This window comes from Panulirus ornatus, chromosome 29, assembly GCF_036320965.1.
Source record: "Panulirus ornatus isolate Po-2019 chromosome 29, ASM3632096v1, whole genome shotgun sequence".
NCBI classification, from domain to species: domain Eukaryota; kingdom Metazoa; phylum Arthropoda; class Malacostraca; order Decapoda; family Palinuridae; genus Panulirus; species Panulirus ornatus.
The window spans coordinates 3,458,867-3,486,163 of record NC_092252.1 but is presented as its reverse complement, the minus strand read 5'-3'; the positions used below and the strand labels follow the sequence as shown (position 1 = coordinate 3,486,163).

Below are 27,297 nucleotides of genomic sequence, written 5' to 3'. Positions count from 1 at the left end.
TGTTGGAACCACTATTTTTTCAAACATACCCATTTTTGCTTTCCAAGATAATGTTCTCAACTTCTAAACATTCTTCAAGGCCCCCAGGATTTTCGCCCCCTCCCCCACCCTATGATTCACTTCCACTTCCATGGTTCCATCCGCTGCCAGATCCACTCCCAGATATCTAAAACACTTTACTTCCTCCAGTTTTTCTCCATTCAAACTTACCTATATATATATATATATTTTTTTTTATATGTATGTATGTATGTATGTATGTATGTATATGTGTGTGTGTGCGTGTATGTGTGTATTTTTTTTTTCATACTGTATAATTTTTACCATTGGTAACCACTGTACCTAGCATGATTTAGTTTTGGGTTTTTGTGCACCTGGTAAATAAGGTGGCTGGTCTTATACTGCAGCTTTATAAATTTGTATTTTTGAATCTATTCTATATTTTACCCTTGTTCATTTAGGCTATATAACTGTATTAAAAGTTGTAATGTCGCTATCTTTAAGTTACATAGCATTTTTATGTGTGGAATGAAAATGACATGTTTGAAAGACTTCCAGATTATGTTGACATGTATGAACTATATAAGGATAGGGCAATTCCTAATCCAGTGAGGTTGTTGATGCTGAAAATTTGTAAGGTACTTGTATTAGCTACTTTTTGACAGGCTTTGGCTAAAAAGTTGATATTGTTGGTTTGAACTGCTGTCATAGGCTTCCTAAACCTTTGGATACTATACTGTGTAAAGAGCATTAATGATTTTAGATAATGAACCATCCATTACGTGATAGTTGAAATTTTTGTAATGCTCAAATGCATCATAGAATAGCAATTGCATAAATTATACGAGCACTGTAGTAGAGGAGGCTCTTCCACAGTCATTCAAGCCCTGTAGTGTTCATATGTGGTGTAAAGTGCAATGCAGATGTTCTTATATTTATAAAATTGATAGTTTTATTGAAAAGAGGATTTAAGATCATGATGCAGCACTGATTGAGATAATCACTGACTCCAGTTAATGCACCTTTAGTTTAAATGCCTTGTAATGTCTTAAATTGGAAATGGTATATCATCAGTAAATGGATATTTGTAAGACATACTGTCCCATGTAGCCATAGTACATAAAATGAGGGTAAAAGTCTGTTTTATCTCGGTATTGAAGGTTTGGTTTGGTTTGATTAGGTTTTATATATATGTATATATATTTCTTTTTTTCCTTTCATATATATTCGCCATTTTCTGCATTAGCAAGGTAACGTTAAGAACATACACTATGATGTAAAGTAGTCTGACACCCCCAGCAATATAAAGTCTTCCTTTTGAATGTCCTTATTTTGATTAGTTTGAGGGTCTTCTGAAAGAATTTCTGACTTGTATTTGTTGTATTTTTTGTTGTACTGTAAATGTTGTACTGTAAACATTAATTTGTTATAACCTTTGATCATTTTTCTTTCCAGGTCTTACCTTTTGATGTTGGACAGCATATTCTTTCAGAGTCCTGTCTTTTGGTGTTGGACAGTGTGGGTCATTTTTTTCTCTGGGTCCTATATGCTGGGTTATACATCAGGGATCATTTCTTTCTGCCTTCTGTCTTTTGATGTTGCAAAATTTGGAACACTTCCTTCTGGATCATATCTTACACTTTTAGTATTGATGTTTCTGAAGAAGAAAGTTCCAGAGTTTTCTTGGTTTGGTATTATTTCTGTTAGTTTTACTTGTTCCTCTTCATGAGAATTTGTATTATAATGTTTGAATTCTACACTTGTTTTGTTTTGAGTGGACTCTTACAATCCATTGATGAACTTTTTGAACAGTGAAATGTGTATGGTTTGGAGTACAAACACCTTTCTGTAAAACAGAATTTGTCTTTGCTCTGCAAAATGCATTTCCATGTATGCTGAAGTCTACATAGTCCTCTGTATGCTCTATCAGACTGCCCAAATCATTATGGCTTACTCCAGCTCATAACATCTCTCTTACTTTGGACTTGGGTGATATACACCCTTTAACATCTTCCTTCACTTTCCTTCTGTTGGTATTGGTATGTTTGCCTACCTTGATGTTGTTTTACCTTGATTGATTTTAGCTCATTTAAATCGTCATCTGTACCATATTAGTTTTTCCCATGTACTCTTAGCTCCTGTGTGTTGCTGCTGACTAACACTTTTCCAGCTTTAAGAGGGCCTTCCTTTTGATAGGATTATCTCTTGACAGATTTAGATGTGTTGTCTGCAGACCTTGTAATAATTTGCAAAAGTGGGTTGTTTGTTTGACATTTCAGATAAACTAGAAATTCAGAAACTGCTCTTACTTTATATGATTAGTATTTGCACAACAATAATTGTCTTTTATAACAAGCACATTTGCCATTAGTTTTTCCTTTTTTTTTTTTTTTGTCAAGTATTATGTATTCATGTATTGCACTCCATATTTTATAATAGATATGAATTTTTTCCTCTCTTAGTGCAGTCAGTATGTGCTTTTATGAATTTTTTTCTGTCTTAGTGCAGTCAGTATGTGCTTTTATTCATGTGGATTCTTTACAGTACTGGTATCTTTTAGGAGGACTGTTGAATGTTACATGATTAGGTATCAGATGTGTTATGTTTGGGAAGAGGTGGCATACAGAGCAAGAGTCCTGATGAATTGTATGGTGCAAAGAGAGGAGGAAATGAGAGCTTTACAAAAGATAAAAAAAAATGTGGCAAGCTAACAGGTGTGGAAGCAATTGCATTCAAGTTTCTCAAGAAATTGGATTACTGTTGTTGATTGGTTACTTAGGCTATTCAGTGTTTGTATGGCCCAGAATGAGATGCCGAGGAATGCATGTATAGTGCCCTTATATAAAGGCAAGTGGACAGAATTAAGCATTTATATCATTTAAAGTACAAAGCATTTATATCATTTAGATTACAAGGGAGTGTGGCAGGTAAGAGGGCAAAGACATAAATAATGTATCTAATTGAGGAGGAGCAGGGTGACTTGAGAGGTAGAGGTGTGTGTGCCAGGTGTTTATTGGAAGAATTGTGAGAAGTACTTTGGAAAGGAAAGTGAATAGTATGTGATAGTTATGGATCATGAGAAAGCATGTAAAAGGATTGATGGTGAGGCTTTGTGTAAGGTGCAGTGAATGTATGGGATAAAGGGAAAGTTACTAACTGCATTAAGGAGTATTACTGGTTGAATAGGGCATACATGCATGCAGGAGGAAGTTGATTGGTTCCTAGTGAAGATGGTCCTGCATGAAGGATGTTTGATGTCACTGTGATGATTTAAAGTGTTTATGGTTGGGTTGGTAATGAAGGTGCATGAAAGGGTCGCAGAGCAAGGGACAGGTCTAAAGTATGCTGAGGTGAAAAGGGGGAGGGGTGCCATGGGTTATTCATTTGCTCTTTGCAGATAACAAAGCTCTGGTGATAGATTCCAGAATCAGGTAACAGAGTTTAGGAGAGCATGTGAACGAGAAAGGTAAGAGTAAATGTGAACAAATTAGAAGTATGGTAGGGAGTTTTCAGAAAGGGGATGAGATGAATTCGTTTGAGTTCAAGTTTGAATGCGGAGGACCTGGAGGAAGTGGAATTTAGGTATGTAAAAGTGGATATAGCAGAAGACGGAACCGTAGATGAGGTGACAAGGCAAGATAGGGTGGGGTACTGAGGACTTAGGAGCATGAAGGAGGGGTTTAGGGGGTAAAAATGGTAAGTTTGAAGGTATAGTAGTCCCAGTAGTGTTTATGGACCTGAGCCTTGGGCCTGAATGCAAAAGAAAGGAAAAGGGTAAATATTTTTAAAAAGTGCCTAAGGACATTATGTGGTGTGAGGCAGGTTGAACATGAAAGGAATGACATTATGAAAGAAGGTTGGGTCAGTAAGCACAGACTGATTCAAAGAGCTGATATATGGAAAGAATGAGCAAAGAAAGACTGAAGAAGAGAATTTCAATGACTCAGGTCAAGTGATTAAAGAGGAGGAAGAGGCCAAGAAGCAGGCTTTAGAATATAAGGGCTTCAGCATTCAGGAGGGTGATATGCATGTGCAGGATAGAATTAATCAAATTGATGTGGTATATGGGGATGAAATGCATATAAAGCAGTTGAGGTAGACCTTAGAATAGTCCATGGCATTTGACTGGACTGTAGGCTCTTATCATTTTCAGTTTGTTATACATGCAGTGAGAGAGTGGGTGTGTGCATATGATGATGTTTAGTTTTTAGTGCTACTTTACTAAGGTAGGTAGAACAATTAGGTGGTAGAGAAAATTCTTATGACAGTTTTTGGAGGATCATTGATCGAGAGAGTGTGTATCAGTTCACAGAATGCTCTCCCATTAACCTGAGAATAAAATGAAAAAATTATATTTAGTAGAATATATTTCTGGTATGTAGTCCACATGATAGATATAGATAGGTGCCTAGCAGTATTTTGTCCCATACATTTTGCTATGAAAAGTTGGTAGTCATTTATCTAATCGTGACATTTCAGTTGTGTTCATTTACTTACATAATTAATTGCTGCCTTAGGAGTCCTTTCTATCTTTATTGAACCCCTGCAGTACTCAGGAAGCTGGTCACATCCACTAGGTGGAACCATAGGTCATAAAGAGTAGAGATTTTGTGTGCACATGTAATTGGGGCAGTAAGTGTTCAGTGTATTTGTTATGGTAGCTGCACCAGGGGTATGAAAAATATTGGGATATGTTGAATTAGTGTTTGTAGTGTCTTAGGGATGGGTGGTGTCCTGAGCATAGACAGGAGAGTGTGATTCATCTAAGTCTGAGAATTGTGGCTTCTGTTGGGTGATTGTATGGTGGGGGTAGTGAATAAGACTGAGTTGGGAAGATAGTGAGGACATAACATGAAATTAAGCAAAAATCTTGTTGTGAATGATATAGAGAAGTACTTTTATAGTATATGAGTGGTGGATGAATGGAAAAGAATGACTGAGGATGTTGTTAATACAGACAAATTACTTGAATGTATAAAACTGAATATTAGTAGAGCATGTTCAAAAGATGTGGTCCAATGAATTTAAAACTCCCTCCCCATACAATGCATATAGGTAATTCTGTGCATTTTGTCCCTGTCCTGTATACACTTGAATGCTTGTATGCTTGTGTTTTATTAATATTAAAGGATCTGTGGTACAGAGTAGAATTTTCCAGTTATTACCTAATGTATTATTTAATGTTTTCATTTTTCTTGCCACAAGTATACCTTCTGGCAGATAGTTCTATTTATTGACAGCTTCCATAGCTTATAAAGGACCCGTTTTATGGAATTCTTGCACCTTCAAGGCTGCACTTCACTCTATACTGCACTACGATTAGAAGCAGGGAAAAGATGGGTATAAGTCCTTTGAAATCATCGTAAGGTATATACAAGTCCCTAGAGTCTTATGAATTTTTTTTACTGCTTTAGTTATTTCCTATTTGGTTCCTTGTTCTTCTGTGAATAAGTTTGTTTTCTCCAGTTTTCATATTCCGTCAAGTTTCTCAGACATCAGCTGTTGTCTCAGCATTCATCATTGATTCAAGGCACTTAGATTCTCAGCACGTGAATCAGCATTCAACAAGATCAACATAGATTTCTTCCCAAACTTCCCTTGTCATCTCTGCCTATCTACCTCAAAGTAGACATCTAGAAAATTTGCAGAAGAGGTTATGCAAGATCATCTTTCGTCCACCTGACAACAGTTGGCAAGAGCAGCTGAAAACGCCAATCATCCAGAATTCTCTCCAACTACCACTTAGATCACGTCCAACAATTCTGAAAGAAGTTACTCCACCATTCTCGCCTTTTGCCATCTGAGATACTTTGTCTCCTTGCTGCACTTCTTTATTGCAAGTGCACCAGATTTACACAAGCTTGTGTTGTCTGCTACAAGAATAGCCCCATCCCAACCATGTTGACTGTCATGAGCAGTTAGTAGATTGTATATATTATCTTCTGTTGTAGAATATATGGTATGTTAAGAGTGTCTGTTTAGCACTCTCGTTATATTATATACCACTGTTATGTGTGTGTTTTCTTTATTCTTAGCCTTTAGCAGTGTTTATCTCATTATATAATATGCTAAGGTATGGTGGCTTGGGAGATGGGTAGCAAGCTGTTTGGGAATGACATGGCTCTGGTGGCAGACACCAAAGAGAATCTCCAGAGGTTGCTGATAGAATTTGGTAGTGTTTATGTTCAAGGGGAGAGTTGAGAGTTACTGCGAACAAATGCAAGTTAATGAGGTGGAGCATGAAAGGTAGGATGGTAAGTGTAAATTTGAATGGGTTGGACCCTCTGGAAGTTGAGTGTTTTAGACACCTGGAAGTAGATGTAGTAATGAAGAGAACCATGAGGGCTGAAGTGAGTCGTTGGAGGGAAGAAGGGGCTAAGGTTATGGGTGCATTAAATATTCTGTGGAGGCAGAGATCAGTGGCTGTCAAAGATATGTATGTTTAACAATTTAGTATACAATGAAAAAAAAGTGGGTGTGGAGGAAATGAAATTCCTGAAATATATAATTGGTGATGATTTGATTTTGTAATGAATAAGAGTATCAGAGAAAGGTATGGTAGTATGAGCTGTTTGATTGAAAGGTTGAGCAAAGAAAGATGGACAGAAAGGATTTATGTGTCTGAAATGGAGAAACTAAGGGGAGGGGTAGACCACGGAGGTGGAAAGATGGAGTTCAAGAGGCTTTGGGAAGGGTTTTGGAACATGAACATTCAGGAGGGTACAAGTCCTTCATTGAACAGATTGAGAATTGAATTGATGTGGTGTATAGGAGTGACTTGCTGTCAGTGGGCTGTACCAGGTCAGATGAAACAGTTAAGATATAACCATGGGATGGTCTGTAGGGATTGGCCGTGGATGATGGGCTCTGGTTTTGGTGCATTGCACATGATAGCTAGAGACAGGATATGTGTGGATGGGACCATTGTTCATTGTCATTCCACATATACCACATCACTACAGTTTTTTCTGCCCAATGCAAATCTTTCACCCACCTGAAAGTTTAGGGCATCTGTAGAAACTGAGTCAAAAGTCATCTCTGAGTCAGAAAATTTACATGCTAATGAATGGATATGGTTTTAGCTAGTTTATTGAGGGGGAGGAAAGAAATAATAACTAGTCCAGAGTATTGGACACAAGCATAGATGCAAGCATACACTATCATATCTTTGAAGAAAGTAAAAGATCTTAGAGTAAATATGTTTGATGACTTTACTCTCAGTGAACATGAGAGCAACTGTTACCAGTAACTTTTCAGAATGGTTGGCTGGATTTAATATCCAGCTTTTACACAAAGATTTTAGTTTTTCACTTCCCTCCTAAAGTAATTGAAATATGTCATAGCAGGGTGATTTTTCCATTTACGCACTTAGAAAGATGGATACATTTTCCCATTATACCAGATAGTCAGTCTCCATTTATTCACTATATATTATACGACACTATGGTTCCTTTTGTCTGTAGCTGTGCTGTGTATGCATTTTACATGAGCACTTTGTTTATCCCTGTGCACCTCTACCATTTTATCATGAAGATAGAGCAGCTATGAAGGGAAGGATTCTCACCCTGAGGCTGTTTTACACAAGGGGGACAAAATTTTTCAATTTGAAGATACTGTACTTCATGTACATCGTTACATCGTAGAACTTTTGATGTATTTTATGGGATGATACTTTTTTCTGCTTTGCTCTCACCAATATAAAGTAGGCCTGTCTAAGTCACTCTGGGCTGTCTATGATTACATGACTTATTGTTAATTTCCAGTAACTTAACAAGATATCTGAAGGGTCATGTAAATTTTCTTTTCAAGAAAAATCTTTCCTGCAAATTTCCTTTCGTGTTTGTTTGTGATCCACTTTAGCTGTTTCCTGTATTGCCATTCCTTGGTATTTTATAGAAGTGTTTTGAAGTTAGCGAAAGTTGCTGGACTTTTATTGTTTCTCTTTAAATATGTATGTTACAGATATAATAATATACAAAATGGATTGTACAATGTAGTGATTGGAGCTGGAGATTAAAGGGGTTTGTATATTAAGAAAAAAGAAGAATTATATGTAAGGGTGCTTACAGATATATATTTTCATAAACATAGCTTTTCATGTCATACTTTGAAGTGATTATTAAAAGTTTTATTTTTATTTTAGAGGATATAAAGACCTATTTATCAAGTTAATGTTATAATAATCTTATGCTGATAGCTACTTTTGATTTGATGACAGGTTGTGTTTAACCCCATTCATATCTAATATTCTTTATTAATTTCAGCAAATTACTCTTGGGGCACTCCAAGGTCTACCTCCTGGGGCACAGGGCCATTTATTGGTAAAAACGGAGAATGGTCAGCTTCAGTTACTCCGTGTCAACACTGCTGCCACCCCTGGCCAGCTACCTGCAAATGTCACCACCACTACAGCTTTACAACAAGCTCCTAATGCTGCATATAGATTCCAACCACCACCAGTTAGTACTGTAGCCTGATTTGTAATAGTTTATTGTGGATGGTTTTTCATCTTTCTACCTTTGATTGCTGTGTGGAAAGATTTGAGATGGCATGATTTTTTTTTCTTACCTGTTATCCACAGATCATTAGTACTTTTAAAGTGAAAGTTTTTGGTTAGTAAAGGTTTCACATACATGTAATTGATTTCTTGATGTATAGTTTTGCAGAAAAGATCATTGCCTGAAACCAACTTAGTGATCTCAAAATATTTTGCTTGTGGAATTGGGCTTTAAGATTTGGTGGCCAATCAGATTTTGTGATAAGCCCCAAGTTTAACCACGTTTATAAATCATATACTTCCACAGATTTCTAGTGTATTAACTGGTTTAATGAACTGACTTATCTTGGAGCATAGTGTTCTGAAAATATCATGAACATTTGGAAACAATACAATTATGAAAGTTTCCATCAGTCAACTAGGCAGACCCAGAGCTTAGCCACTGGAATGTAATCATCTCATTTACTTCCTTTCTAGTGCTGTGCTTGTTTCTGATGGTTTTAGAAATATATGATGTATCTTTGGTTGAAAAAGTCATTGACCATGTTGGAAATGGAGAAGTATTTAAAAAGAATGATGTGCACAGACAGTGATTTAGATATTCTTATATTCTGTCCACATTGTTTAATACCATGGAAAATGAAGTCAGGATCATATGCTAAACATATCCACAGTATATTCAAGTTTTGAAAAAGTTATCAAATGTAAGATGACGTAAGCATGGAAGTGCCAAAAGATTTAGAAACAGGAGTTAGGGTGTTACAGCTTTTCGAGAATCATTCTTACACAAAATTGTCACAGATTTTCAGTTGAAATAAATTATTTAAAAATTTTCTTTGACTGTCTGTAGCCATGTAATCATGATTTCTCTGTAGTTGTATCATCTCAATTCATGTTTTCAGACTTTTTGGCACTTCCATTCCTGCCTTAACTGACATTACTTAAATGATCTTTATTGCCTGTTTCTTTTGTTTGTATACATGTCACAGGGAAGAAGGATATAAGAACAGTAGTAGGTGGAGACTGCAGTCTTCACTGTTTGAACACCAACACCTGGCAATATGCAGATATTGGTCTCCTTGCCTGAACACCATGTTCTTTGGCCTCAAGTTTTATTTCATCTCGGACTCAACGCATAAGTTGAGTTATGACAGTGAGATACCAAAAGGCATATCTTGATACAAGATACTGATTCTTACTCAAACCAGAATCAGATATATATATATGGAGAACACACAGAGTGAAGGAGAAGAACATGGACAATGTGGTCCTTTGGCATGTGATAGTTTGGTATTTTAGTGAAGATTTCGAGCTCTGTTGTGTGGTTGGATTAGTAGAGAAATGGCATGAGGTGGAAGTTAGACACTGCAGCTCAAAATTTGTGTTATGAGATGTGTGGTTACATTCCTATTGTGGCTAGAGATTGTCTTGGCCATTCTTACGTATGAAGTACAGTCCCTCGGCTGTATGATTACAGTCCACCTATGAAGCCAATTATGAAATGTGAATCTGATATTCCAGGTTAATGATATTGAAATCCTTGATGTTGCTTGGTCTTCATATACGATGAATCTAAGATCTTATGCAGTTGGGTCGTTGAAATATGCCTTTTAGTATATAGGGTCTACTAATGAAGTTTATGTTTGTATAACAAGTCTATAACTTTTCTGTTTGTATTTTTGAATTTGTTTTGTGATCTCCATCCAGATGATGTGAAGCCATGCATCCAGGTCCCTGTAAAGTGAGTATTTGACAAGTGAAAAAGATTCATTTGTGAAGTGAAGAACATCATATGAGTAATTAAGTACTAGAAACAAGGGCTGTGGGCCTCAACTACGGGAGAAATAAAGTTATGGTGTGAACGGATCATGAAGATAGCCGCTTTCTTGTAGGAAGGTAAAAAAGGAAACGACTGCTGATATACATATGATTTCACAAGTACTATATGTGGATTTCGCAGTTTGCAGTAATCCCCTTGATATTTGTCCTTATCTGATGTTTAGTGGTTCGCTAATTTTGTAAAGATGGTCGCTGATTTCAAACGGCCGTTTCCCTGTTCATGTTTAGTTAATACTGTGGGTTATTTAGTTCAAACCAAAATGTGTTTCAATTGTCAAATTTTAAGGATACTTTAGAACTATAATCGTTCTGCTGAATGAAAAGTTTACATACTTTTGGAACTACTCATATTTCAAAACCACTCATTCCTCATTGTCGACTTATTACACCAAAAGTTAATCAGTTAGATATGGCATCATTATAAGTATTCGGTTGTGAATATTGTTTTTTTTTTCTTGGATCGCCAACAAGATTGAGAGCGAGCCATTGTAGTTCCCAGTCTCGCCACCGGCCACTCCGGGCGCTGGCCGTACTCTACCGGCGGCCATCTTGTTTGTTTTGATACGGCAATGAAGCAACTTAGGAACAGCTTGTTTCGAAGATGGATGAATATTTTTGTTTTATTATACCCTCATTATGGCTCCTACTTAGAGAGAAGCGAAGGATGATGCCTCAGAGAAAGACGATAGTCTGAACTGGCAAAAGTTCCTTATGATACATGGCGTCAAGATGTTTGGCGTTAAAAAATGCAGGGCTTACCATAGGTATTCCCTGAAAAAAAATATGTATATATTATATAGAAATCATACCCCATTAGAACTTAATGGAAAGACTTCTTCAAGTTATGCTGAAGTAAATTGTAGTTCAGGAATGGACTGGCGGAACTTTGTTTCGTGGTCAGCGGAATGGGCTAATTATAGGTCTAAACCTTAATTTTGAGTTGAAAGAGTTTAGGTCGACATGTAAGCCTCTAAGTACTCTATCTCTCTCTCTCTCTCATATATATATATATATATATATATATATATATATATATATATATATATATATATATATATATTTATATTATATATTCTTTTTCTTTCAAACTATTCGCCATTTCCCGCATTAGCGAGGTAGCGTTAAGAACAGAGAACTGGGCCTTTGAGGGAATATCCTCACCTGGCCCCCTTCTCTGTTCCTTCTTTTGGAAAATAAAAAAAAAATAATGAAAGGGGAGGATTTCCAGCCCCCCCGCTCCCTCCCCTTTTAGTCGTCTTCTACGACACGCAGGGAATACGTGTGAAGTATTCTTTCTCCCCATCCCCAGGGATAATATATATATATATATATATATATATATATATATATATATATATATATATATATATATAAAGAAAAAAAAATATATATATATATATATATATTTTTTTTTCTTTCAAACTATTCGCCATTTCCCGCATTAGCGTGGTAGCGTTAAGAACAGATGACTGGGCCTTTGAGGGACTATATATATATATATATATATATATATATATATATATATATATATGTATATAAAATTTCCCCCATGTATTTCAAATTTAGTTAGGTTGTACAAGGAAGACCAAGGAATGGCCTCATTTGCTCACATCCACTGTACAGCTGCCATGTGTAATACACCAAAATCAGAATCACCTATCAACAACCAAGCCCCACAGACCTGTCTGTTGTTTTTCCTGACCACTTCTTATTCCTTATTCATTGACATAATGTTGTTGCTTGTACACCGCATTACTATAGTTCACTTTATCCCAAACACAACCTTCTTGCCTGTTCAGTCCCGTTACTTAAAAGATTTTCCACTTCATTCTTCCATCTTCAGTTCAGTCCCTTACTCCCATCTTTTCCAATCCTTTTCTGACATATATCTGCTTTGTCAACCTCCCTTTAATCTTTCACTCCATATATCCAAACTTTTTCAGCTCACTTCTTGAGCTCTCTCATCCTTTTCTTATTATATTTCCTCTTTCTTAACCTGTCATCTCTTACATGATCAACCCTCCTTACACACAAAGTAGATATAACAATTGATAGATCAGGTATAGTGTAGTGTACATTATAGGTACTCAGAGGGATGACTAAAGACTTTTTTATATGTAAAGCACCTTGATCAGTTAACAGGTAATTGTTTACTGCTTTTTAAGTGAACTTATCATTCTTTTTGCACTAACATATACTGTTGCAGCATTAAGACACTCACTTGTGCCTGTAAGGCAAATTGTATAACTTGGATGTGTAAGACTGACATCCATCTCAATCTTGCTCATGCAGAGATCAAATGCAAATCTGAAGGTGGCACAAGAAAGTTTATGTATGATTTGCCTTTACACTTATTTGTATGGAAAATTCACCCGACAAAAACCCAGAAATGGGAATTGTAGTAAGGAATAGTGATCTTGTAGACCCCATTGTCTTTGGCACAGCTATACAGGGAGAGTCAGAAAATTATATGGATAGCACTGATACAGCATTGAAAGGGAGGAAGAGTCCACTGTGGAAACTGTCGTTGATTGTGGAGGCCTTGAATCATTAAGCACAAACATAAGAGCAGAAAGAGAGAAATACTCTGATTCAGGTGTGGAAGGAGGAAAGGGAGAAATTGAAGGTATGGAGTCATTAAACATATTTATTAGTGCAGAAAGGGACAGAGAGACAGACTCTGGTGTGGAAGGAGGTGTAAATGAAGAAAATAGAGGCCAATTTACTCCTTCAACTCTGTGTAGAGATATGGAGAGTGTAAGAGGTGTTGCTGTGGAAAGGCAAGAAATTCATGGAAAAGGTGTAGAGTTAATGGTAATACTGAGGCTATGTACAGGATGTTGGCAGACAAGAAGAATGTCACATAATTTACAGTTTGTGTGGTGCAAAGTCAATGGTAATGGGTATATCTAGATATAGTAGATTTGTAGGTTGTTAGTGGAAAAGAAGAATGTTAAGTAATTTACATTATTTTCTTGGAAGGGAAAATTATGCATTGCTGGCACCTGTATCTCTTAGTCTAGATGATGTCTTTGTGTGTTTGTTCTTGTGAGTTATATGTAAGAATGCATTTGTTTAGCATGTTTGTGATGGCTTTTATATTTTTCATATGGGGATCATTCCTTTCCCTGATCAGGTGACCTTATTTCTCACCTACAGGCAGAGACCAGTGATCTTAAGCTCTTGCTTGGTGTGGTTAAAACACTGTTGAGGTATATCTACAAGGATTCACATCTTTGACCGTCTTGAAATATATAAGGCTGGTATACTTTTTTTGGAGGACTGAACAACTACACATCAATCAGCCCAGATCTATGACATCATTGTATAGTTTTCAGTTATGTGGTGGGAGTTTTAAAGTGGGAAAGGGTACTAAAGTCCTTTGTGCATTGAGAATTATTTAGGTCATCGTTTGGGCAGAGATTGATATAGTTGAAAGTATGGTTGCCCTGATGGTGTCATATGGATGCGAATCTGACAGCTTACCTTCAGCAAACACAACACAGCAACAGTTGCCTTTTCCAAAAATATGATAGCCTGAATGTTATGAACCTTCAGGGTGAGAGGAAAAATAGCCTGAATGTTATGAACCTTCAGGGTGAGAGGAAAAACAACACTTGACTCTTCAAGGCACAAATGCACTCGCATATAGAATACTGCTGTGTGCTAACATCTCTTTTCAAGGTGGGCAACTTTACCATTAGAAAGTTTGCAGAGATATTTCTGGACTTGCATTGGTGCTGTAAAGGACCTAAACTATCGAGAACATTTAGAATCATATAGGTTGTACTCTGTTGAGCGCAGATGGGAAAGTTATAGTTGCACCTCGACAATGCTGGAAGGCATGCTTCCCAACAAGCACTCAGAAGTACTGTATTTCCTGCCATATGATAAAGCTTAATTTTTTTTTTATAGAAAATATGTTTCTCCAGTATCATTCTGTATCTTATAAGTTGATGTTTAGGCTTGGGGGATGCAGTTGCTAGTTCTAGACTAAAACCCAAACTCCTGCATTTAACATATTGGTTCCCAGATGACCCCTTAATGAATTTTATATGATTTTGAATGATTAGATGAAGGAAACTCATGAAATATATATAAAGCCCATAGTCAGTGAAACCATGTAGTGGGTGACCATATAATCATATTATCTCTCTATTTTCCATCATGTCTGGTAACAACATTGCAACCTATATTTTCCATCATGTCTGGTAATAACATTATGACCTATATTTTCCATCATGTCTGGTAACAACATTATGACCTAGAATGACAGTAGATGATATGCATCTTCAACTTTTCCATAGCTGGAGAGATGAAGCTGTCATCAGCCATGTTGATGTAGAAGTAAAGTCAGATGTTTTGATGTAGCCACAGCCATAGCAAACACTGATACAGTATTGTATTCTTACCCAGTGTACTTTTGGTTCTTTCCATTTACCTGCATAGCAGTATGTCAGATTTCAGCATGAAGATGTCTTGAAACCCTGTTGATATGAATGGAAATGTCCAACTTAGTGGCATTTGTTCCCTTCTGAAAAACATTGAGGAATGTTTATACATGAGTAAAGTTAAATGTTTGAATGCTGTATCCACAGCCTTAGTGAGTGTTTGAAGGTATAGAAAAGAAACAGTAATGATAAACAAGCCAGAGGTTAAATGTTGTGGTCTGTCCCATCTCATTGATGACTACTGAGTTTTATTGTTTTACAATAAAACTCTGGTTAAGTGGAAAAAACATCCAACTCTATGATGATTATATTGCCTGGAATAGAAATTATTACCAAAGAGCAATTGTTAATCTAATTTATTTTCAAGTATAATGCAAGCTATGCTAAGGTAGCATGCTTGACAAATTCAACATCTTTTTTCCTAGATATTCCCTTGTGAATTAAGCATGCATCTAATATGGTGGAAAATGAATTACATGCATCACACACCCCTGCCGCAAACCAATCTTCACTGGGAACCAATCACTTTCTTCTCTACCTACTCGTACACATGCCTTACATCCATGATATAAACTTTTCACTGCTTGTAGCAGCTTACCTCCCACACCACATAATCTTAAGACCTTCCACAAAGCATCTGAATCAACCTATCATGTGCCTTCTTCAGATCCATGAATGCTACATACAATCCATATGTTTTTCTAAGTATTTCTCACACATATTCTTTAAAGCAAACACCTGATCCACACATCCTTTACCACTTCTGATACCACACTGCACCCCCCCCCCCCCCCAATCTGATGCTCTGTACTTGCCTTCACCCACTCAATCAAAACCCTCCCATACAATTTCCCAGGAATACTCAACAAACTTATACCTCTGTTATTTGAACACACACCTTTATCCCCTTTGCCTTTGTACAGTGGCATTATACATGCATTCCACCAATCCTCAGGCTATTTACCATGATCCATACACACATTGAATATCCTTACCAACCAATCAAGAACACGGTTACCTACTTTCTTCGTAAATTCAAATACAATACCTTCCAAAGCTACTGCCTTGCTGGATTTGATCTTCTGCAATGTTTTCACCACCTTTTCTCTCTTAACCAAACCATTCTCCCTAATCCTTTCACTTCACACACCACCCTGATCAAAGCACCCTATATTTCAAAGATAATCACATGGAAAATGGAATCATACTTTATGTACAGCTTTCACTCTGATGATTTTTGTTTTCTTTTTTTTTATGCAGTGTTCTAAAAGTGCAGGTTTGAGGCCTGAGTGTCAAGTGAGTTGCCTCTTTAGCAACTATTTTATCTACTCTTAAAAATTTATCACTAATCATTATGATATCTTATATAATTAATCTTTTTATAGTCATTTTCAATTAATTTTTTCATAACAGTAAAACTATGAATGTTGAATTACTAGTATTATCGGTCAGATTTACTGTTTTCAAGTTTAGGCAGGTGTTTATGACACTGCTTTCACTTTTGCTAGAAACTTCTGCATTATCTTTGTCTGTCAGCTTTCAGTGCTGAAAGAGTGTTCATAAAATCACTCTCTTTACAGTACAAAGGCAGATAGTCTTTTGCCTATTACTCTAAATCTTGCTAAAAATCTCCATTTTCCCCCCAGAAAACCCATGAAAATGTGCTCTCATTAGCATAGCTAAAAGTTGATTGACTGTTGGGAGAAATTGTTATGCACTGTCACTTCAGCCACCCTGTCTCTGTGCACAGCCTTGAAATTGAGGCTTAAAACTTGAAGCTTAGATATCTGTTTTGAGACATTACAGTAGAAGGAACTTTATCATTTATTGATCTCTTAATATTTCATGACACATTTTCTCACATATGTTGTTTTGTTTTACTTAAGTACATAAAAATTATCGTTTATTGCAAAATAAAGTCCTCTACAGGTGTTACTTGGCCTCAGTAAAAGGTTACAATGCGAGTGAAAAGTCACCTTGGGTGAGACTGCATCATTGGGATTACAGTTTTGTCGAAGAGCTTTATTGCAAAGGAGTCTACATTTTCCTGCTACTGGAAGTAATGCAGCCTTTGGTTGCCGGAGCCTTTAAAAAGAAGTCATGGGTAACACTAAGACTTTCACAGAATTTAGCCCTAAGTTAATTACAAATAGATTAGATAATTTTATGATTATATGTATAAACATTCATCACAGATATTACCAGACTGCATACATAAGCCTCCACTGCAAATGAAAAATTCTCTTTGGTAAGGCTGTATCATAGGGAGTACAGTCCCCTCAAGGAACTTCTCTCTCCAAAGGAGTCCACATTTCCCTGCTACTGAAAATATTGCAGGATGACCTGTATAACATCAAGACTCACTCTTTGAAAGAGCTCATGGGATAATTATGAATGAAATAAATATCTTTACTGGTGTTACTTTTCTCCTCCTGTTTATAGTTGCACTGTTAGTGAAAAGTCACCATGGGTGAGGTCATATCATCAGAGTGCAATCCTGTTGAAGAATTTTGCAATCCAAAGGAGTCCATCCTTCTCCTCCTGTTGATTGTTGTGCATCTTTGAAGTAGCACAGACCCTTGGATTAGGGCTTCTGGAGTTATATGATGATAATAGTATACCTTAACCTTCCTACATAAGATTCCCCATCAGTAGGGAACCTGTAAAGCTCAGACAGGGTGGGGAAATTCTCCAAGCATAGGTTGCAAAAATGTGAAGCAGAGGGAAGCTATTTTTGTCAGTTTGGAGTTTGATAGATAGTTACAAAGTGGTTCGGGTGGAAATGGTCTAGTGCTGTTGCAAAAAACTGTGTACCTTGCACGTTGATGTGAGATTATGTTGGAAGTATTTTTGTTTCAGTTTACAGTTATTGTATGTTTGTGTGGGTTATATGTTTTGGTCTAAGGTTGTTCATGGTCTTGGTCTGTAAGTGGTAACATCACAAGTGTAGTCATCTTTGATGAAGTTATCAGTCTTTATGGAAAAAAGTACAGTATTGTCCAAGACTTTCTTGACCCAGAGGAATCCATCTTACCATACTCTGATAAGGAATGCAGTCTTGAAGCTGCAGGAGCTCCTTGAAGTTAGTCCAAGTTTTATGTGAGAACGATATTAATTATAATTGTAATTCCAGTATGATAACTTTTATCATACTGAATCGTCATTTCTCGTGTTTGCGAGGTAGCTCAAGGAACAGACGAAGAAAGGGCTTATCTGCCTGCTCACATCCATTCTGTAGCTATCGTATGTATTGCAAATGATAATGACAGTAATAGTAATAATTATTTTATTAATAATGTTTTCCATGTTTGCCATTTCCCAGTATAGCAAGAAAGCAGCAGGAACAAGAATAGTTACCCATTTGCTCTAATACACTCATTAGCTGTCTTGTAAAATGCACCAAAACCAGTACCCATCATCCACAGTCAAGCCTTATAGACCATTATGTAATATACCGTGGCTTCTTCATATGCCATGGTTCAGACCATTGACAGCACGTCTTCCCCATTATACCTTATTAGTCCCCCCCCCCTCCCCCCAACCATGCATGCCTTTCACCCTCCTGAATGTTCAGGCCATGATACCTCAGATTTATTTTTCTCCACCCTTTCATTTCCTTGTCAGTCTCCCTTGCTCTTTCCACTTCTGATGATGTTTTCTTTGTCAGTTTCTTTGCTCGTCCTCTGCTTTTGTCCAAACCATTTCACCACAACTTGGTTAAGTCTTGCAGTCGTACTCTGTTTACTACCAGCATCTTTTCACTGCTGTCTTTCTATTTTTTACATCAGAACATTATAGGTCAGAATCTAAGATGGCCATGATTTGGGTGATACAGTTTGAAGTGCCTTGTCATGTGTATATGCTCTGAGATAATGTTCTCACCTTCCACACATACTATTGAAATGGTTTGGACACATGGAGAGAATGAGTGAGGAAAGATTGACAAAAAGGATGTATTTGTCGGGGGAGGAGGGAACAAAGAGAAGCGGGAGACCAAATTGGAGGAGCAAGGATGGAATGAAAAAGATTTTGAGCAATCAGGACCTAAACATACACGGTGGGTGAAAGGCGTGCAAGGAATAGAGTGAATTGGAATGATGTGGTATACTGGGGTCAACGTGCTGTCAGTGGATTGTGCCAGGGCATATGAAGCATCAGGGGTAAACCTTGGAAGGTCTGTGGGGCCTGGATGTGGAAAGGGAGCTGTGGTTTTGATGCAGTACAAATGACAGCCTTTTTGTCTTTTCGTGGTGCTACCTTGCTGGAAGGGGGGGGGGATGCTATTTCATGTGTGGCGGGGTGGTGACGGGAATGGATGATGGCAGCAAGTATGAATATGTACATTTGTATACACGTATATGTCTGTGTATGTATGTGTTGAAATGTATATGTATGTATATGTGCATATATGTATGCGTATGTGGGTGGTTAGGCCATTTTTCATCTGTTTCCTTGCGCTACCTTGCTAATGTGGAACATGGTGGTCAAGTATGATAAATAATATATATATATATATATATATATATATATATATATATATATATATATATATATATATATATATTTTTTTCATACTATTTGCCATTTCCCGCGTTAGCGAGGTAGCGTTAAGAACAGAGAACTGGGCCTTAGAGGGAATATCCTCACCTGACCCCCTTCTCTGTTCCTTCTTTTGGAAAATTAAAAAAAAAAAACGAGAAGGGAGGATTTCCAGCCACCTGCTCTCTCCCCTTTTAGTTGCCTTCTACGACACGCACGGAATAAGCGGGAAGTATTCTTTCTCCCCATCCCCAGGGATGAAATAATATATGTATATATATATATATATATATATATATATGTATATATATATATATATATATATATATATATATATATATATATATATATATATATATATATATATATTACACACACACAAGAAGCACAATATGAATTCCCCAATGTATCACTTCTCTAATTTGATATTATCCCCCAAATCCGGTACATCTCTTGTTGGCTTGACAGTTCATTAGTTTTACATTTTTTCTTTCATGGATTAGAAAGAGGAAATATCTCCCTTGGGTTACATTTATGAAGCTATTGTAGGTGTGCTGTGGAAAGCTTGTTTGCCTCCCATAGATTAGTTAATTTTTGTGTTTACTCATATTTTGAGAGGATTTTGATGGAGCTTCCATTATTTATAGAAACTGTTTTACCATAGGTAATTTCTAGATAAAGGAAATCATATCTTAAAATGATCCTCTGTTGGTGTAAGCATGACTACTTTTTTGTGTGTTTAATGTATTAATATTGTATGGATGTATGCATATGTGTGTGCAGCTAGTTGAGTTTGTTTATACTATTGCTTTATCAGTTTTAGATGGCATAGGTGCACCCTTGTGTCACATGTTCCTTCAGCCTCGTCAATCCATAAGATATAGATTTTTTTTTATATTTACCTGCTTTGAGTAAAGCTGTAATTAAATTTGTAGATATGAACATACAGTATACATTTAGCTGCATTTGTAAAAATTGGATTAGCGAGCGTTGCTAAGAACTCTGTGCTTTTCCCTCACCCCCTCACTCCATCTCTACCTATCACTGGTGTGTTCCATGCTTGATAGTGTTTCTTGTGTTGCATCATGCAGGCTAGCACGGTTGCGGTGAGGTCCGTGATGGTGTCGTCAGCAGCCGCACGCCCCGCCACCATCATCCTCCAGTCACAAGCCAGTGTATGTCCCTCTCACCAACACTCTCCCAACTCTCATATGCACTTGCCTTTGTTTTGTACCTCTCTCATGTTTTCCTGTACATTTAGTAATATGCTGTACGCCTTATCTCCTTTCGAACATTTTATCCCTCTTCACTTCCTTCCAAGGCTTTCTGTAAAATTTGAATTGTTTATATATAATTGTAGTACAGTACATACAGATTTAGTTTGCCAGCTCCTTTCATTTTGTATTAAGGCATATTTGCTTAATTCATTCTTAAGATGTGAGAGGCTGGGAATATTAAAGTCTACAAGAAGAAGAAAGCTTCTACACTATCCTTAATCCAGTTAGAGAATTTTCAATGCCCTATATCTTTACAGATATTTTTCTTCTTGACTAGTAGACCTAGTTAATTTTTTCTGAACTGGTGTGATATGAAAAATGTGGGTAATGCTATGTTGAAAAATCTCATGTTTTGTTTTCTATTAAGATAAAGTAGATGTAGCTTCAGCACTGGGTCATGGAGATTTTTGTTTGCATGTTTAAAAGTAGTTGAACTTTTGATAATGAATAATATAACTTGCTCCTTACTACATATTATATGTGATTGTTTCTAAATGTTCTTATGGGAGTATTTTTATTTGATATTGATTTCCCGAAGCCTTTTAAAGGTTTAGTATGAAGTACCATTTAGAAACTGAATTAAACTTTGTATCTTTTGATAATTGTTGTAATAAGCTGTTTACGAACTACAGATTGGTACTAATGTATTATCAGTCAACACACTGTATTACTTGCATCCCAGATAATTGAAGGAGTTGATACCTAGAGGGGAAGATGAATTTCATTGTCACTATTACCTGTTGGTAAAGATAGATACTACAGTAGAGACCATTATAATATCAGTTTTAATTGAGGCTATTTTCATTTGACTTCATCTATATGGGTCATTAGACTATTTACCATTACAGGCAGCATAGACTACTGGCATTTCCTTCAGCACCTGTCTTCAGTAATACTTATGTCCAGCTTAGTATCATTTAGTTTCAACAGAAGCTGATTTGAGTGAGAAACTGCAGAGGCTGGTTGCTGAGTTTGGAAAAGCATGTGAAAGGAGAAAGTTGAGAGTAAATGTGAAGAGCAAGGTTATTAGGATCAGTAGGGTTGAGGGACAGGTTGATTAGGATGTAAGTTTAAATAGAGAAAAATTGGAGGAAGTGAAGTGTTTTAGATACCTGGGAGTGGACTTGGCAGTGAATGGAACCATGGAAGTGGAAGTGAGTAACAGGGTGGGGGAGGGTGTGAAGGTTCTGGGATGTTGAAGAATGTGTGGAAGGCAAGAACGTTATTTCAGAGAGCAAAAATGAGTATGTTTGAAGAAATAGTGGTTCCAACAATGTTATATGGTTGTGAGGCATGGGCTATAGATAGGGTTGTGCAGAGGAGGGTGAATGTGTTGGAAATGAGATGTTTGAGGGCAATATGTGGCGTGAGGTGGTTTGATCGAGTAAGTTGAGTAAGTAATGAAAGGGTAAGAGAGATGTGTGGTAATGAAAAGAGTGTGGTTGAGAGAGCAGAAGAGGATGTATTGAAATGGTTTGGTCACATTGAGAGAATGAGCGAGGAAAGATTGACAAAGTGGATATATGTGTCAGAGGTGGAGGGAACAAGGAGAAGTGGGAGACCAAATTGGAGGTGGAAAGATGGAGTGAAAAAGATTTTGAGTGATCAGGGCCTGAACATGCAGGAGGGTGAAAGGCGGGCAAGGAATAGAGTGAATTGGATCGATGTGGTATACCGGGGTTGACATGCTGTCAGTGGATTGAATCAGGGCATGTGAAGCGTCTGGGGTAAACCATGGAAAGTTGTGTGGGGCCTGGATGTGGAAAGGGAGCTGTGGTTTCGGGCATTATTGCATGACAGCTAGAGACTGAGTGTGAACGAATGGGGTCTTTGTTGTCTTTTCCTAGCGCTACCTCGCGCACATGAGGGGGGAGGGGGATGGTATTCCATGTGTGGCAAGGTGGCGATGGGAATGAATAAAGGCAGACAGTGTGGATTGTGTGCATGGGTATATATATGTATGTGTCTGTGTGTATATATGTAAGTGTACATTGAGATGTATAGGTATGTATATTTGCGTGTGTGGACGTGTATGTATATACATGTGTATGGGGGTGGGTTGGGCCATTTCTTTCGTCTGTTTCCTTGCGCTACCTCGCAAACGCGGGAGACAGCGACAAAGCAAAATGAAAATAAAAATATATATATATATATATATATATATATATATATATATATATATATATATATATATTTATATGTGCTCCACATTTGATTGGTAATATAAATGTACATATGATATAAAGATGTTTGAAATAACGATCAGATTGACTGATAGATAGGGTCTAAGTGTAAGATTATCTGAATGCCATGTATATGCATCCCATAGACATGGTACAAGTGTGAATTAGAGCACAGAGCTGTGCAACAGTTATTGGAAATGTGATGTACATGATAGTATGTGAAACATATATTAAGATGGTGAAAACATGTTTGAACAGTTTCTTGGGTGAAGATTTTCAAGCAGTAAGGTGTGGGAAGTCATACCTATGCATTTATGTAAACAGTAGGAAAAGTGTGCTGGAGGAGAAATGAGATGGAGGAGTATCATGATGGAACAAAGATATACCAAGAGGTACCAAGAAAAATGAAAAATTTTCAAAAGTGAAATTGATTTGTAAAATGGTGCTTTAACTTGTCTTCCATATAAATCCATAAGCTCAGCTCAGCTGTAAATGGTTTATCTTAATGATTTCAGTCATTATTTACATTTGCAGAAGTTTAGAATTCTAAATTATCAATGCAAAGAACTGTACCAGTTGCTGATCGGAACAGAAATGGAATACAAGTAATGAAGTGAACTGTGCAGAACAAATCTGTGATTTTGCCTAAGCAAAGATTCAGCAAGTGAAAAAGAATCTTTTATGATCTATCTATCTTTGATGCTTACTCCCTGCAGAAACTCCCATCAAGGGAGTGGCTGAGGCAAAAGTCTCCTGTATGACCTACTAATTTAGGCAATAGCAAATAAGTTCAGATTTCACAGAATCTCATACAGTTGCATACAATGACAGCAAAATATTGATTCTGGCATATAATTCTGTCATGTGTGATATAATGCATACAGTTGATGGGGCTTAAATGCATATCAAAGCTTGTATTATATGCAATGAACTGTTAGATGTTCAAATTATGCTGTTGAAGTTGTAGTTATTAAACTTAACCCTTAAACGTCTTGAAAAAAATTTCCTTCCAAGCCTCAAAATTAGTTTTTCTAATTTAAAGATTTGTCTTACCTTAGTTTCAAAGAAATAGAATTAAGAAATGACTTTAGAAGTTTTTCGTCCATTACTTTCATTCCCCTGTTGTCTAGGCATTTTTTTGTTGTTTCAGAACAACATGCTAGAAAGTGTTGGAGTAAGGACTGAGTGTCAAGTGAGTTGCCACTGCACTTGTTTTTTTTAGTATATATTACCCACACCAGAAGATTTACCGCTGAATATTATGTTTTGTACAATAAATCTTTTCTTGGTTGATTCTGTTTGTCATTCATAATGTTTTCGTAACAGCAAAAGTATGACAATTTGTAAAACTACCAGCTACACATAAGCTTACCAATTGCACCAGTCAGACAGTGTTGTTGAGGTCAGGCTGATGCTGGCAACTCTGCCTCCACTTTTGATATTTCTCTTGCTTCATCTTGGTCAGCTATCATTGGTGGAAGAGTTAAGTGTCCATAATTCACTTTCCACATGATCGGAAGATAGATCATTGTCATCAGATGATTTAGGATCATTTCCTTTGTCCTCTAGATTTAGCTAAAAGCTGCTGCTAGCTTTTAGCAGGTTACTAGAAGGTTGCTGAGATTTCTGGGCAGCTCCAGTGACTAATTGCTTGGGTTGCTACTGTGGCAAGCCAACAGAGTCTAGAATGCATGCAAGATTCAATTTTTTGTGGGAAATTACATGTGTAGGTTGATGCTAGTAGCACCATGCTTACTAACCAGAGGTTGACTTTACACTAATAGTATTAGAGTGCTTACATGACTCTTTTGCATCGTTATTATCATGTGTCAGTTATGAAATTTGTTATAGCAATGTTTAAGTATCTATTTATCCGTTTATATCTGTGTTGCATGTTCCTTCGAGGAACTACCTCACAGGGGTGTCACAGCAAAAGAATCTCCATAACTGGTGAACTCCAGCATCACTTCTTGGCCTGTAGTGCCTCATCCTTAACAGGCTACTGGGATAGGGCAAGTCAAGTGTAATGTTTCCAGAGGCTCCTATGTATTGACCCTACCAACTGCTACTATCAACCTAATGTTCCAACCTATTACTTATACCTAATGCTCCCACCTAATACTCATACCTACCACTTCTTAAAGTTTCTACCTAAAGCCCCTGTCTAATGTTCCTTCCTGCTACTTTATCTGTTGCTTCTTCCATTTAGCCAAAAGGCAGGGATAGTGCATAGCACTCTGCAGGAAAATCTAGAGTTATGAAGAATGAGTTGTGTGAGTCAAGTGTTAATTGTGACAAGAAGAGATTGTATGCTTGTCGACAACACCAGCAGTCCATGTGTGGGTGAGTGAGAAAGAAAAGACAGCTACTTGGGTCAGAAGAGTGCAACTTGACAAGCACTGAAGTGCTGGCTCACTATGCATCTATCGCTAACCCTCCTGGTAATACACCTCCCTTGTCATTGGCTGTCTACCTCCTGCTACCTACATGTTGAAGTGAAATATTAAAAAACTGAACAATTATTGTATGGGTGTCTCGCATTTCCTCAGATTTATTAAACACACTTTTACTCCTTTCAGTACCTCTTGTCTACTGTTATTTACTTCTTACCAAAATACTTTATTTAGATTACTGATTGATATTTCTTTTGAGATCCTCATTTGCTCTCTTTACAGTAATGATGTATATAATTACTTTAACTCTTCTCAGGGTTGTATGCTCTACACTCTTTACTCCATTCAGCCGTAAGTTTATTATTAAAGATTATTAAACTGTTCTGAAGCAACTGTAAATCTGACCTCAACTGAATCAGTGCCTTAATTTCTCAACAGATATAAAGAGAAACTTCATCTAATTGTCTAATGATATGCTATATATGGCAGGATCCACCTTCAAAAGTTGACTGTAGGTTTGCTGTATACATGCTGCTGTAAAAATTACTTACATCTAAGCATATGAGTATTTTGAGTTAGGAAGCAGCTACTGACATCTTAGACAATGTTTCCAAATTTCTTTGCTTAGATTTTTTTAAACCTGTCTGTTTCCTGGCGCTACCTTGCTGAAGCATGGGATAGCGAAGCTGTTTCCTGTGGGGTGGAGTAGCGTCAGGAATGGATGAAGACAAGCAAGTATGAATTATGTACATGTGTATGTCTTTGTATGTATATGTGTATATGTTGATATGTATATGTGCATGTATGGATGTTTATGTGTATATGAGTGGATGGGCTATTCTTTGTCTTTTTCCTGGTGCTACTTCACTTGACGCAGGAAACAGCGATTAAGTATGATAAATAGATATATAAATAAATAAATGAATATATATATATATATATATATATATTCTTTTTATCTTTTAAACTATTCGCCATTTCCCGCATTAGCGAGGTAGTGTTAAGAACAGAGGACTGGGCCTTTTTTGGAATATCCTCACCTGGCCCCCTCTGTTCCTTCTTTTGGAAAATTTAAAAAAAAAAACGAGAGGGGAGGATTTCCAGCCCCCCCCGCTCCCTCCCCTTTTAGTCGCCTTCTACGACATGCAGGGAATACGTGGGAAGTATTCTTAATCCCTTATCCCCAGGGTGAATATATATGTATATATTTATTTATTTATACATACATACATACATGTTTGAAGGAATAGTGGTTCCAACAATGTTGTATGGTTGCGAGGCGTGGGCTATGGATAGAGTTGTGCGCAGGAGGGTGGATGTGCTGGAAATGAGATGTTTGAGGACAATGTGTGGTGTGAGGTGGTTTGATCGAGTAAGTAATGTAAGGGTAAGAGAGATGTGTGGCAATAAAAAGAGCATGGTTGAGAGAGCAGAAGAGGGTGTTTTGAAATGGTTTGGGCACATGGAGAGAATGAGTGAGGAAAGATTAAACCAAGAGGATATAAGTGTCGGAGGTGGAGGGAACGATGAGAAGTGGGAGACCAAATTGGAGGTGGAAAGATGGAGTGAAAAAGATTTTGTGTGATCGGGGCCTGAACATGCAGGAGGGTGAAAGGTGGGCAAGGAATAGAGTGAATTGGATCGATGTGGTATACCGGGGTTGACATGCTGTCAGTGGATTGAATCAGGGCATGTGAAGCATCTGGGGTAAACCATGGAAAGTTGTGTGGGGCCTGGATGTGGAAAGGGAGCTGTGGTTTTGGGCATTATTGCATGACAGCTAGAGACTGAGTGTGAACGAATGAGGCCTTTGTTGTCTTTTCCTAGTGCTACCTTGCTCACATGAGGGGGGAGGGGGATGGTATTCCATGTGTGGCGAGGTGGCGATAGGAATGAATAAAGGCAGACAGTGTGAATTGTGTGCATGGGTATATATGTATGTGTCTGTGTGTATATATATATGTGTACATTGAGATGTATAGGTATATATATTTGCGTGTGTGGACGTGTATGTATATACATTGTGTATGGGGGTGGGTTGGGCCATTTCTTTCGTCTGTTCCCTTGCACTACCTCGCAAACGCGGGAGACAGCGACAAAGCAAAATAAATAAATAGA

The 27,297-nt window shown here is 37.2% G+C and overlaps 1 protein-coding gene across 5 annotated transcripts in view; it reads left to right on the top strand.

The window, feature by feature from the left end:
- Nucleotides 1–27,297, top strand: part of LOC139758016 (transcription initiation factor TFIID subunit 4-like) — a 57,465-nt gene that overhangs the window by 5,817 nt on the left and 24,351 nt on the right. For 3 of the 5 annotated variants that reach the window (XM_071679013.1, XM_071679014.1, XM_071679012.1), the window contains exons 2-4: nt 8,265–8,459; nt 20,418–20,501; nt 23,937–23,978. In XM_071679013.1, coding sequence (XP_071535114.1) covers nt 8,265–8,459; nt 20,418–20,501; nt 23,937–23,978 — 321 coding nt within the window. The remainder of the gene's footprint in view (nt 1–8,264; nt 8,460–20,417; nt 20,502–23,936; nt 23,979–27,297) is intronic. The other 2 variants (XM_071679015.1, XM_071679016.1) reach the window with 2 other exon arrangements.